Source organism: Triturus cristatus, chromosome 3_2, assembly GCF_964204655.1.
Source record: "Triturus cristatus chromosome 3_2, aTriCri1.1, whole genome shotgun sequence".
NCBI lineage: Eukaryota > Metazoa > Chordata > Amphibia > Caudata > Salamandridae > Triturus > Triturus cristatus.
The window spans coordinates 1202983888-1202998519 of record NC_140584.1 but is presented as its reverse complement, the minus strand read 5'-3'; the positions used below and the strand labels follow the sequence as shown (position 1 = coordinate 1202998519).

The 14632-nt window shown below is 48.5% G+C and overlaps 1 protein-coding gene across 11 annotated transcripts in view; it reads right to left on the bottom strand.

Annotated features, from left to right (window-relative positions):
- The window catches only part of ZFAND2B (zinc finger AN1-type containing 2B), a 164698-nt gene that overhangs the window by 62658 nt on the left and 87408 nt on the right, over positions 1 to 14632 (bottom strand). For all 11 annotated transcript variants that reach the window (XM_085650161.1, XM_085650166.1, XM_085650162.1 and 8 more), the window contains one exon: positions 4303 to 4428. In XM_085650161.1, coding sequence (XP_085506287.1) covers positions 4303 to 4428 — 126 coding nt within the window. The remainder of the gene's footprint in view (positions 1 to 4302; positions 4429 to 14632) is intronic.

Here is a 14632-nt window from a genome sequence, read left to right as displayed (position 1 = left end):
ATCTGGCATGGAATCAAGCACGCCACCTGGTGATCCTGGGGAGCGTCAAACACAGCAAATTCAATAGCGCTTTTAAAACCTTGCATTTAACATAACGCTGTACATAGCAATTCCATATCACTTTAAATAGAGCCTTTCAACATAGCGCTGCACATAGCCATTTCATAGCGCTTTACAACAGGTCATTCAACATAGCACTGCCCATAGCAATTTTACAGCGCTTCAAATAGAGCCTTTTAAACAGGGTGCAGGCACATAGTGCTTCAAATGGGACATCTGAACGTAGCGTTGTCCTCAGTACCTCAATGGCGCTTCAAATGGGGAATTCACTAGCGCTTTGAAACTGGCACCGGAGCATAGCGCCTAGCCCCGCAATAGTGTCTCCAAATATGGCCTCTAATCGGAGCGCCCCCTCTGGCAAGTGCACGAGGCCTTCACGGGCCACTCCGTATGGGGTGGGGTCCTCGGGGCCAATGTACTTTCCTGGAGCCCTTCAGAGGGCGAGAGGTCTGGGGACCAGGGTCCCGGATCAGAGTCGGGCGTGCTGGGCCTGGTGAGTAATTTCCCCAGGGGAGGGGCGAACTCTGGTCCTCTCTCCAGCCTTCCGCCCGCCTCCCTCGCGGGTCAGTGCAGTCAGCTCCGTCACTCAGGCCAGGGGACGCGTGCACTCCGGATCCCCTCCCGGCAACCTCTGGGTCGAGGGGGATGGCGCGGGGCTCCCGGTCGTGCCAGACGTGGCCAGGGAGCTCCGCAGGGTTTTTCCGACGCTTCAAGGGATCTCCCTGCGGCTGCAGAGGCCCGTGCCCGCAGCCGCCAATAGCAGTGCGGTCTGCGGCCCAATCGACCAATGGCGCAACAGCGTGGGCGGCGTTCGGCAGTTCGCCCCAGTCAGGTGATCAGAGTCCTTGGCTTCAGGCCTACGTGCGGCCTACTTGGAATTTCGGCGGCCCTCTCCTCACGGAGGGCCGCATTGCGGAGGCTGCGACGGCAACGGCGGGGCCCCGGGCAACAGCATGGATGTAGAGGATAAAGTCGGAGATGGTAACTCTCTTCCCCGGTTCTCTTCAGGGTTCCTGGCTAGGCGGGGAGCACAAAAGGTTGACGTGATCCAAGGGTCAGAGGCTGACGGCAGGGCTAGGTCACTGGGTAGGGGGTAGTGTCAACCGAGGGGGAGGGGGAATAAGCAGGCCCTAAGAACAGTCAGTTCCCCCCTCCAGCGCACCTACCTCCCCCCACTCAGGTGCCTTGCTCCTGACTACCTCACTTCACACAAAATGGCCGTCGCACCGTACCTCTATATGTAGCCTGTGCCTTGACTGTCTAGAGTGGCCCAGAAGGTTCTGGAACCACTCATGCCAGCCTATGGCCCAGGATCTGAGGTGACAGTTTAGGCCACCATTTTGTGGAGGAGCTCTTTCTCTCCCTCCATTTTAGGGAAGCACCTTGCGCCACACCATCAATTAGTGATAATGGGGCGCCCAGAGCCTCTAAGTCAACACCCAAAAAAAACTAGTGGACAGAAACATTAGAGGGTAAAGGAAGAAAAATGAGGAGGGGACAGCCAGAGGGCTGACGGGTCTAACAAAGGGTCCATGTCCCCACCCACCAAGTTTGTTGCAGTACCATATGGCGGTGGTGTTTTCTGTGAACACCTGCACTAGCCTTCCCTTAATGGAGAGTAGAAAGGCTTTCAGTGTCAGCCGGATCGCTTAGAGCGCCAACAGGTTGATGTTGAGTCCGGATTAGACCGGAGACAGAGGCCTCTGTTCTCCACCTCTCACAGGTAGCCATCCCATCCTAGGAGTGACGCATCCGTCTCTACTGTCGGATCAATTTCTAGAGAGGAGAGGTGTCTGCCGCTGACCCAACAGTGGTTCATTAACCACCACGGTAGATTTTCTGCTGTGGACTATGTCAGAGAGGTTTCCCTGATGCTGTGCCCACTGGAACTTAAGATCACACAGCAGAGCCTGCATATGTCACAAGCAGGATGCAGGAGGCCATGAGGCCCAGTAGCCTTAGAGTCAGTCTCACGAAACCCAGGATTGAGGCTGAAACATAGGTGGTAGAGCTTGAAAATGCTGGACTCGTTCAGGATAGGACCGAGACTGCATTACGTCTAGAACAACTCCAGTGAAAGGAAGCGTCTGAGAAGGTGTCAGGTGTGACTTTGGCATGTTGATAGTGAACCACAGTACGTGCAGGAGGTCTGCCTTAGTCTGGGGGTGGAAGACGACTGCATGGGACAAGCCCACCTTTAACAGCCAGTCGTCCAACTAGGGGAAGACTGGCACCTCTAATCTCCACAGATGAGCTGCAACCACCGCCATCACCTTAGTAATCACCCAAGGCGCACTGGTTAAGGCCAAAAGGTAGCACAGTGAACTGAAGTTGCTCGTGACCAACCTTGAATCGCAAGTAACAGATGTGAGAAGGCAGGATGGGAACGTGTCCTGCAATTCCAACCCTACAATCCAGTCTCCCGGGTTCAGAGCAGACAAGACTCGAGTGAGCGCGAGCATTCTGAATTTTTTTTTCTTTCCAGGAAGAAATTGAGAGGGCGCAGGTCTAGGACAGGACGAAGTGCGTCTTAGGCACCATAAAGTAGCAGGAATAGCAACCACAACCTACTTCTGCTGCTGGCATCCTCTCAATGGCTCCCTTGGCCAAGAGCTGCCACTCCCTGGGTGAGTAAGGAAAGATGCCCCCATGTCTGTCTGTCGCAAGTGGGTAGCATGGGTGGAAGGCTGGTCACGAATGGGAGGGAGTAGCCCTTTTGAGCGGTCACATGTTATTCGAAGGCAGTAGTCCTCACAGGGTTTTCAGCGGTCGCTGGCTGCAAGACAGTTCATCAAAGCTATAGACCGGCCTGCATCCAAGGCAGTCGTCTTCTTCAGTCATCGCTGCAGGGAGGTCTTCTTTCTTCTTTTGTCATCGCAGATCCAGTTTTAAGGTCTGGAGAACCACCATCATACAAAATTTAGGGGCGTTGCAGGTAGGGCCAATGGGCACCATGAAAAGGGTGACTACACCCTCAATTTTGCCAACCCCCCCTGTGGGAGGGGCATAGCCCTAGCACTGATTGGAGGGGTCTCGCCATCTTGAAGATAGCGGGGGTCTAAAAGAAGTGCAACACCTGGCCTCCCCAACATTGGGCGTGGAGTTGGCAGAGGTGGACACCTATTCTTCTCGGTTTTCCCACCCACAGTGAGGGTGCAAACGGTGGGATGCCACCTGCTGCTAGCAGCAGAGGTTGGGGTTCACATTACAAAGGTGGCAGGCCTTTGAAGCTACCCAGGGGTCCAGAAACATGTCTGGGCGTGGCAGGCTGCCTAAAGCCAGTCAGTCACAACACTAGGGTTGGTAGGTTGACAGGGTGCACCTCGTAGGTACTTCAGAGTACATGGTGTAATAAACCTCGCACTGGCATCAGTGTGGATATATTTCAAGGAGTTGTTTGGTACCAAACACTCCTGGTTTCAGTGAAGCCATCATGGTGCTGAGGAACTAGAGTTTAAATTTCCAGCCCATGTTATCCTAATGCTTTCCCTGGCGCTTACAATATTTAAGAATGGACTCAAGTATTGTAGGGCAGATCTATTCATGCAGATATGCCCTCGCCTGTAGTGCAGTGCAGTGCACCCTGCTTTAGGACTGTAAAGCTTGCTAGAGGGGTGACTTACCTATACCTTTAGGCAGTGCTGGCTGGGTTGGCACCCAGGGGCATGCAAGCTGCAAAGCAGTAGCATGATCTTAGTGAGGGGGTCCAAGGTACCATTTACTAGGGACTTACAGGGTGGCAGAAGTACCAATTGCTGGTATATTTTTAGGGCAAAAGCATTGGTACAGGGGAGATTTGGATTCACTAGACTTAATCCATTCATTCTAAATCGGCCATTACACATTTTAGCTTGTTCTGAACTCTCAGAAGTTAATTTCTGAATGCTTCAGATGAGTACTCGGCAAATGTTTAGGAAAGAATATGCTTTGAATGACTTCCCTGGATCTGAGGCTGCCCGTGACATCATGGAGGAATCCTCGGATATAGACAGATGAATGGATGGCATTGCTAAGTACACTTGGAAGTCTTACCATTTCTGTCCAAGCACCAGACATCAATCCTTTCATTGCTGTGTGGCGGTAAAGGTCAGGGTTACAGTTTTCAAGAAGGATTGCTCTTCAAATTAATATTAAGTTAACACTGCACAACAAGGTCAGTTTCAGAAACGAAAAGCTCCCTTGCAAGGGCTCAAGAATAGGTTCTGACTGAACCCAAGGATCACAGTGTCTGCGTGCACATACCTGCTGGGCTGGGCGTGGGCAACAGGACCTGGTCTCGAAACTGGACGGCTAGATGCTGCAGCTGGGTGACCCGAGGTGGTCACGGATTTTGAAGACGTTCCTTGGGCTCGCGATAGTGCTGCATGACTATAGATAAAAAAAGGAATCATCGAAAGAAGCATCAGGTCATTCTGTTCATCCCAAATACCCCATTCTCTGTACCAATAGCCAATTCAAAATCATTTCAGTCTGGAATTCAGAAGCCACAAGAGAACATAAGATAGCTTTAAGTTACAAACGCGGATCAGCAATATAATTTTCTTCTCAGCTTGCAACCATTACAGAATTGCACATTCAATGAATAGAACAAACCGTACACTCCCATGAATGTTCAATGGAAACCACAATGGTTAAATGAAGATCAGTCGCGTTTACAAAATTTGTTTTTTTAGAAATACTTGCTTTTAACCGCCCCACACATCTAAGTAATACTATTCTTAGAGAACTGCCATGGTACCTTTACCTCTTAGTCTAAGAGCAGAGACGTACAGTTGAAATCGTTTTGCAAAATGGCACTGAGCTGGAGATGCCTCTTGGACTCTGTGGTCATATTATAAACAAGACTATTAAACCGTTGATTGCAATGTTTCACAGTTGACACCAATCTATTCAGAGACAACACAGACCCTCGAAGAAGACACCGTCAAATCAATTGAACAAACTAGCAAGTGTCAGAGGAGCACTAAGCAAAGATGGTCTCTCTTTAGTAATTAACTTCAGCTATATGGCCCAGGGACTCTTGGCTGGTTGTTCTCATGTTCCTTTTTTCATTTGATGATACGCACGATTAAACCTACAAAGACATTTCTGGTGTAGACCTTCTTCGTACTTTCAACCTTACCCTCCGGTCCCACCACATTGTGTTTACTCTTAAACGTGTGCGCAGAACCTGTCTTCATTTGTAGTGGGTGTCTCCTACACCCCAAATCGCAGGGGTTCTTTTTCTTGCCAGGGTTTGTTTTCCCCTGATCTTGCAGCACTGTACTTACCAATCCACTTTCTGACCCTTGATGTGTTATGTTTGAGCGCCATTCTTCCTTCACCAACTAAACCCCTCACAGAACCTAACTCTTGCAAAGACACGACCTAGAGGTGTAAAGAGGCTATAGCAAAGACACATTAAGTAACACTACCAGGAGTAAACCGCGTAGAAAAGACATTAGGGAAAAATGGACTCACACAACTGACCTTGTTTCTATAGCCTTCATTATTAAAATGTTCAGCGATACTGAAGGACACAATTGTATATCTATTTACAGTATGTTAGTCTGCATCAGGGGTGGAGACTCCATAGAAGTGCAGGGGCACTGCCCCCCTACCCCTACTACGTGCCACATATTGCAATTTTGACACTTTAAAAAATAATTGTAATAAATATACTTCATCTGTACCGCAGCGTCTGCACAACATTCATCATTGCTTCCTTGATAGGGTGGAAAAACCTCAGAGCGGTCTCTCCCAGCAGTAGGCGTGATTGGGACAACCAGCTGAAGCAGTTTAACTGCCTGGACTGCGCATGCCAGACTGAGCGGTATTTTGCTGCGCAACCGGATATGCGCAGTTCAGGTTTACACTGTCAGGGAGCTGGGGAAGCAGACACATTCCACGGATCTAGGATGGAGCACTGTGTTGGCCTCTCCCAGCCAATCCTGGCACTACTTTTATGCGGTTTACTACTGTAGATAGCATGAGAGCAGTGCTTAGATTGGCTAGTTGGAAAGGCGTGAAAGGATAATGTTACTTAGCCAGCAAGCATCTGTTCTTGGAATGCAGAGCTGTAGATTCACATGCTTTGCATACTCTTGCCATTTAGAGTTGGATCCGGATGTTTGCAAGCTGTTTTTGTTCAAAGACGTCTTTGCAGTCACAAGGTAAGGTGACGCCTCCTTTTGGTATTAATGCGCATGGGTATAGTCTCCATGTTAGATTGTTTTCCCACAGAGGGTGAGAATGGAGTTAGTAAGTATAGAATGGACATGTCCATACGTATGTATGTGAACTGAGAAACTGGAACAACTACAGGAGACCGGGGGAGGCATGTGAGCTGTAGATCACATGCTTTGCATAGAATATATAGCAGTATACTCCCAAAGAGTTGGAGAGCCTGTAGTGGTTGTAGTTGTTTGAAACAGCGTTTTAAGCACTGCTTGGCCCACATTTGCCTGTTTTCTCGCAGAAACATCTATGCAATATCGTTTGGCGAATGTGTGCAGTGTAGACTATGTTGCTGCCTAGATGTCAGCTGGGGGAATATTTCCTAAGAAGGCCATAGTAGCCCCCATCTTACGAGTGGAATGCACTCTAGAGGGTATTATCAAAGTTCTTTTTGCTTTGGCAGAATATGTTTGGATACATTTACAATCCATCTTGCAATACCAGACTTAGAAATGGGATTGCTTTTGTGTGATGGGAGAAAAAGCAACAAATAGTTGCTTTGTTTTTCAACATTCGGTGGTTCTTTCCATGTAATATAGTAGAGCTCTTCTAACATCAAGTGTGTGTAGAGCTCTTCTAACATCAGGCGTGTGTAGAGCTGCTTCTGCTAGAGAATCAGGTTGAGGAAAGAACACGGGTAACTCAACTGACTGATGGATATGAAAGCCAGAAACTACTTTAGGGAGAAATTTAGGATTGGTTCGAAGAACCACCCTATCTTTATGAAGTTGAAAGAAAGGCTCTTGTATGGTTAATGCCTGAGGTTCACCAACTCTCCTTAGTGGGTGATTTCTATGAGGAAAGCAACCTTCCATGAGCGTAATTGTAATTGAAATCTGTGCATTGGGCCAAAAGGTGGACCCATTAGCCTTGTAAGAACTAGGTTTAAGTTCCACTGTAGTGCAGGGGGAACTATTGATGGTATCACCCTTTTTTAATCATTCCATGAAGTCTTTAATCACCGGTACTCTGAATAGAGATCAGTATTGTCTATTTTGCAAGCGTGCAGCTTCTGCTGCTAGGTGCAAACGAATGGCTGTGTAAGCCAATCCAGTTCGTTGTAAAAGCAACAAATAAATGATGTTCTGTAAAGACGCATCAAGTGGATTGATGTTACAATACATAACAAACCATTTCCATGTTGCTGCATAACATGCTCAAGTACAGGGGTACTCACAAACTTTCTCTCGGGGGCCAAATTTACAGTGTGGTTTCTGGCTGAGGGCCGCACCGGTGGGGGCGGGGCCAGTGGGGGAGGGGGCGGGGCTAGACCCAAAAAAAACCTATGACCACGAGGTTGAACACAGGCCCCTGCAGCGGATGCCTTCGTCCACTGAGCCACCAGACCAGGCATTCACACATATCTATCTATCTATCTATATCTATCGCTCTGTCTCCCTCCCTCTGTCTGTCTCCCTCCCTCCCTCGGTCTCTCCCTCTCCCTCCGTCTCCATCACTGTTTGTCTCCCTCGGTCTCCCTCTCTCTGTCTCCCTACCTCCCACTCTGTCTCCCTCTGACTCTGTCTCCCTCCCTCTGTCTCGGTCTGTCTCCCTCCCTCTGTCTCGGTCTGTCTCCCTCCCTCTGTCTCGGTCTGTCTCCCTCCCTCTGTCTCCCTCTCTCCCCCTCCCTCCCTCCCTCCCTCTCTCTCCCTCCCTCTCTCTCTCTCTCCCTCCCTCACTCCCTCCCTCTCGGTCTCCCTCCCAATCACTGTTTGTCTCCCTTTCTCTCTGTCTCCTCCGAAAAACACAATAATAAGAAACATGGTAGCATCTATTCTCTAAATTTCTCAGGTATGGTTCGGCCTTCCTCCAAATGTCCTGCTGGTTGCCCTGTTGTTGCTTCTTTGTTAAGTTGTCTTCTCTCTCTTTTTTATCTCTGGGTCATTTTATCAGTGTTTTCTTTTTCTGACTTATTTTCTTTTCACCATGTCAGTCTTATTTCTCTTTCATTCATTGTCAATCTTCTCGTTTTTGTCTCACTTGTTCTTCTTTTCACGCTCTACTACTCCTTTGCCCTCTCCTGTGTCCTTTCTCTCTTCTCCTTTTAGTCCTGTACCTGTGCTTTTGTTCTCTCTCCCTTTCTCCAATTTTTTCTTTCTTCCCCAGTTTTACCACGTCTTCCCCCGTTTTCTCTAGTCTTCTGTGTCTCATTGCACGGCTGCTCCTCTTACGTTTCTGACACATGGTATCAGGGTTATGGCCTTTTCAGAGCACAAAGGCACGCTGTTCCCGTTCTTTTGACCACGTACCTCGATTCAGTCCTAAAAGGCGTCCTTGCGATATTCCCTTACATATGCCTCTCTACAAACAATTTCTCTCCTGAACTGCACACGATGAGAGGGGAGGCGGGGCACAGAGTGGACAGAGCGCACACAGCCGCCGCACCCAAGTACTTCACAGGTCTTTTAAAGACCATTCACTTGGTAATGAGGCTTTGTTGTATTTCACCTCTTCTTAGTGCCCCTGCATCTCCACTCAGAGTGGAGATGCAGGGGCACTAAGAAGAGGTGAAGTACAACAAAGCCTCATTAACAAGTGAATGTTATTTAAAAGAATCGCCATGCCCCCATAGCTCGCAACCGGCGCCGGCGATATAAAAAACACAAAGGCATATGATGTCGGCAAGGTCCGCGGGCCGCCAAGGAAGGCTTGCCGGGCCGCGGGCCGTACTAGGAGTACCCCTGCTCTAGTAGTAGGCTTTCTGGCCTCTGAGAATTTGCATACAGTTTGGTGGTAGTTGTAAATAACCAAACTCTAGGACTTCACAGTATTTGGATATCTGTTTTTCCCATGGCTCTGAGTGAGGAGACTGGGTGCGAGATGTAGCTTTTGATGTGGAACAACCGACAGTTCTAACAGGGTGGTTTACCAAGGTTGACGAGGCCATGTGGAGGCTACTAAGATCAGTGTGAGGGATGTTTGTGTGCGCTTCCGAACCAGCAATGGAATTAGTAGGAGAGGCAGAAACGCGTAGGCAAATATCCCTGACCGATTCATCCATAGAGCATTGCCTTTGGATAGATGGTGTGGGATCCTGGATGCGAAGTTTGGGCATGTTGCGCTGTGTACTGTGGCAAACAGATCTATTTGTGAAAAAAATCACCATTGTTGAAAGTAGTAAAGAAGAACTTGGGGATGAAGTCCCCACTCGTGAACTTGCTGCTCGGGTCTGCTGAGCAGGTCGGCAATTTGATGGTCTACACCTGGATGGTGTTCGGCTAGGAGATACATTTTGTGATGAATTGCCCAATTCCAAATACTCTGTGCAAGGCGCGACAGCTGAAGTGTGTCCCTCCCAGTTTTTGAAATTGGTACATTGCTGTCAAGGTGTCTGTGCAGACTAGGACAGCTTTTCCCACAAGATGAGTGTGAAAAGCTTTGAGTGCTAGAACACTGCTAGAAGTTCCAGGTAGTTTATGTGGAGACATTTGTGATTTTCTGACCACAGCCCTTGTACCGTGTAATGCTGTAGATGAGCACCACAACCAGTTAAAGAGGCGTCTGCTGTCAGTACAGTCTGTGGAATCGGGTCAATGAAAGGCCACCCTTTTGATAAGTTTTGAGGGTTCCACCACTGCAGAGAGCGATGGGTGCGGCCGTTTACCAACCCAGGATTGGTTAATTGACCATGTGACTGATTCCACAGACACGTTACACATTCTTGCAGAGGACACATGTGAAGCCCTGTACGAGGTACGATTGCAGTGCAGGATACCATCATTCCCAGCAGTTGCGTGAAAACTCTGAAATTGTAGTACAGTGGATTGGATATTTTGAATTCTGGCTACATTGTGAGAGGCTAGAGCTTGGAGTGTGTTGAGGGAAACTCCTAGGTAAGACTGCACTGGTGCAGGGCATAGGTAAGACTTTTGTGCATTGATTGTGAAACTCAACTGATGAAGACTAGGTGACTCACTTAGCTGGGAACAACAGGTAGACAAGAGTTACCTTGTCCTATGCCAGAGGTCTAAATCAATATTGAGATTCTACAAACAGTCATGTACTCAATCTTTAACTCCAGCACTAGAAGTCTATCGTGCTAAGGATCGAAGTGGAGCCTTGTACGGAGCAGAGATATGGGGCCACACTAATGTAAACAAATTAATGATCCGTGAAAATATTTGTCAGATCACTTATTTCGGTACCCATCACCACCCCTTTGACTCCTAAGGATGAGGAGACTAGGTGACGTGGCTTCTTTTCGGAGAGCATGAAGGCCATTGCCGTCTGGATGAGGGCCAACTTCCTTCAACTGAATGCCGAAAAATAAGATCATGTTGCTTGAAGGTGCAGCAATAAGCTGGCCTCCCATTTGGTGGCCGGAGGAGCCGGGTTCTGGTCCTACTCCAAAAGCAGTGGTCAAGAACCTAGGAATCCATATTGACCAGAATCTTACGCTCGAAGCACATGCCACTGCCACCGCTGGTACATGCTTTCACACACTCAGCCTCCTCAGAAGAGTATTTCCTCTGTTACCATGCTACACGTGAAAAACACTGATGCAAGCTCTAGTTTTAAGCTGTCTGGACTACTGCAATGTACTGCTGGCTTTGGCCAACAAGGCTTACTTAAACAAGTTGCCAGTGGTCCAGAATACGGCAGCCCGACTAGTAGCAAATGCCCCTCTCAGAACAGCCTCAATACCACTTCTTAAACTCCACCGGCTCCTTGTGAGAAAGCGGGTGAAATTCAAGATCTGCTGCACTGTTTTTAAAGCCCTCATCGGCCTAGGGCCTTCCTACCTATCTGACAAACTGCTAAAGTATACCCCCTCTCGGCTCCCTCGATCACGATCCAAGCTACTCCTTTGCACCCCGAGAATAAAAAAGGCTCACATGGGTGGCAAAGCATTTACTTACCCTTGCCCTACTTTCTGAAACAAACTCCCCCGCCAACTACGCGACTGCTAGAGCCTTCCACATTTCAGGAAACTGTTAAAAACCCATCTCTTCAGAGGCCCACTCGTTAGGCTGTAGAATGCTGTCCGAGCGCAGAGATACCCCTGATGGGGTGATTCGGCCGCTATATAATTGAATAAATATCAAACCATTAATTTACTGGCTGCGTATGTTGACAACTCCTCAGCTTACTGATTATTGTAACTTTAAGAGGGGAGGTATTGATGACCAGCGGTGCCAAAAAACTACAGAGGTTCAAACACATCGCAGATTGGTGTAAATCAATGAATATGTTGGATCAATGGGAAAGCCCAGAGAAGGCAACTAGAGGTGATCTACTGAGACTAAAAGCCAGGTATTGGGCGGAGGTGGGAGGAGTTATGCTACTAGATCAGCCGAAGGCCAATTAACAACGCAATTCTTAAATGCGAAGCAATGTCTGCGATTTGAACCCTTTTTGGATCAAATCACACCCTCTATGCCAAATGTTTATATGTAAGCTGCAGATATGGCAATCTGCTCCTAAAGCTCCCCGGAAATGAGGCCACAGGGTTATCAACAGATCTATGCCCTGCCTGCGCTAGAGCAAAAGAGACCGAAGAAAGTGTCGTTTTCTTTTGCTCTGAATACCATCGGACACACAGGAGGTGGATAAGATGGATCTGCTTAAATCTTGGAGCCAGGCAATATTGGATAGCATATAGAATTTTAAAAACAGACACATCAGGGCCACTAACTAGTCTTTGCCGTTAGTTGCTTTTTACTTTCCTTCTGAATAATTCGCCAGAAGTTAACCCTAGTCCACATTGAGAAAATAATCTCTCTTGACTGACATGTTGCCTAATAGAAACAATGTACTCTGTACTGTATATCTGCTTCTTTAATATCTTTGTAAGTGGCATGGCTCTTTAGCTGGGAGGTTGTTAAACTGAAGCTCGCCCTTTATGCCTTTTTAATCTAGGTTTTTATTTCAACCTCTTTTTACTGCATATTTTAAATGTAGCCTTCGAAACGTATTCTTCTGTTTTAGACTGTAAATGGATACAATTTTTTATCTCTGTATACTTTGATGGTTTAAACGACCGAATTAAGTTTTTCGATTCGAAAGTAGGTGTACTGCATACAGTTCTGGTAAGTGCCAGCTTTGATAAGCCAGTCGTCTAGGTAAGGTAAGACATGGATACACGGTCTTCTGAGAGGAGCGGCTACTACTGCAAGACATTTGGTGAAAACTCAGGGGGGGGGGGGGGGGGTTTGGGAATGTTTAATTTCCTTATTACCAGAGTGAAAAATGTCTTCCGGGGTCTGAAAGCGTGACCTCTACAGTGAGCCGGGCTGCATGGGAAGACTTCAGAATGCGGTGTCATTGTGGTGCAGGAATGCACTGGGAGAGATTTTGTTGTATGAGGGGAAAGTCCAAAATCAGGTCTAAACGATCTAAAGATATCCACACTGGAAATTAAAAAAATACATCATCTTACCTCAACAATTTTCTTCCTTTAATTGTATTGTAATTTCCTTGAGGTCAGACGACCCAACGCTATAAAAATGCACGGGTCCCTTGCTACCTGGCTGTAATGGAGCGCATGCAGGGCTCGTGAAAATTACGGTTTGAGGCTCTAGATAACATGCTCTGCACACTCCTGCCTTCTAGTGTTAGGTCCGGATGTTTGCAAGTTGTTTTTGTTCCAAGAAGTCTTTGCAGTCAAGACGTAAGGTGACTCCTCCTTTTGGCGATTCCTCCTTTCGGTGCTAGGGCGCATAGGTATCGACTCCATTGTTAGATTGTTTTTTTTCGCCATCTGGTTCGGACTGTATTGCTGTGCTACGGAATCATTCCTCGGTTCCCCTCTGTGAGCAATCCACTCGACCCTTGACGTTAAGGTTTTTGAACACTTTCGACTCATCAAAAAATCGCCATTTCGAGCGGAAGATTGGCGGGCGGCCTTCCGGCCTATCCGCTTTGGTCCAACTCCTTGTTGATGGAACTGACTCCATTCAAATTCTGCCCCCTGTGCCACGCGAAGTATCCGCATACGGACTTGCATCAGGTGTGTAACTTGTGCTTGTCTCTAGAGCACAAAGAACATAACTGCGATGCTCGCCGATCCTTCAGATCAAAGAAAACTCTGTGATAGTCAGGCTTGATATCGAGAGATGCAGCGGCAACAGTTAGACGACACACCGGATCTCTTCAGCGAAGACTCCGAGCAAGAGGAGTTATCAACGGCTGAAGAACTGGCCTCAGCTGTGCGACTCCGAATCAGAGTTGCAGATTGTACTCAATGACAACGATGTGCCACAGGGACAAGGGGACGAGAGTACCCTTCATAAAAAATAAAATCTATGGCATTGGCACCACCTCTGCCTCCAGGCCAAGGCTGGCACCGAAAAGAGGTTTTGGACGCTCTGCCTTCCGGCTCGACACCGAAACACTGTGACAAGCCTTACAGGCTCAGAACAGAGTCGGACAAGAGCCACAGATTAAGTACAAAATCAGTTTGGAGCTGAAACAGTCGACGCCGAAATAACATTCCAGCTCCACTCCGAACGCTTAGGCGCCGAAAACTAAAGAACTGCCCGTAACGCAGCTGTGAGCAAGTGCCATCTTTCTTGCATGGAATGCCCCCACTTTTTGCTGAATGTACTTTGACTGAGTGTGCCCTGGACTCCTGCCAATCAGGTGCCCAGGGATTATGTTCCTTCCCTAAAAACACAAAACCCAAATTGGCAAACGCTGTCCACCTGTCAGCTCCTGGTAAATGCTACCCTAGGAACCCAGGGCCTTGTGACCAGGGAAGGCCTCTAAGGGCTGCAGCACTCATTGTGCCACCCTTAAAGGCACTGTACCCTAACACACACACACACACACTGCCCTGGCAGGCTGAGTGTCTGGGTAGAAGACAAATCAGAGCGACGACATGGCACACATCCCTGTGTGCCATGCCCACAACCTACACTGCCCTGGCATACATATGCCACCCCCCTAGCTGGGTGCCCTATGCCAGTGGTGTGGGGACAGAGGCAGGAGCCCTGTGCTCCTACAGTACCCACGAGGACGACCCCACGGCGACTGACCCAGAGTCCGGCATCCAAGGACCTCCCTCGACCCTCCTGAAGAAGCCTGCATCCTCAGAACAAGGTGCCCCCACCCACCACTATCAACAGAGGGTAAGATTTCCCGACACCAAAAGGCACCCCTGCAAGCGGCACCCCGCGACCCCCTGTGCCCACTTCCGGGGTACCTACCTATCCTCCAACTACCCAACTTACCTCTCGAAGTGGTGGTGGCACCTGAAGAATCCTCGTCCCCGAGCTGGCAGTCTTTTTCTAAACCGGAGATTTCCCATTGAAATCAATTGAGCGCCCGAGGGCTCAAAAGCACCCTGCAAGCAGCCGCCCGAGTGGCCCTGGCAGTGCAACCTCTACACCTACCTACTTCCCCACTTGCCCCGAGT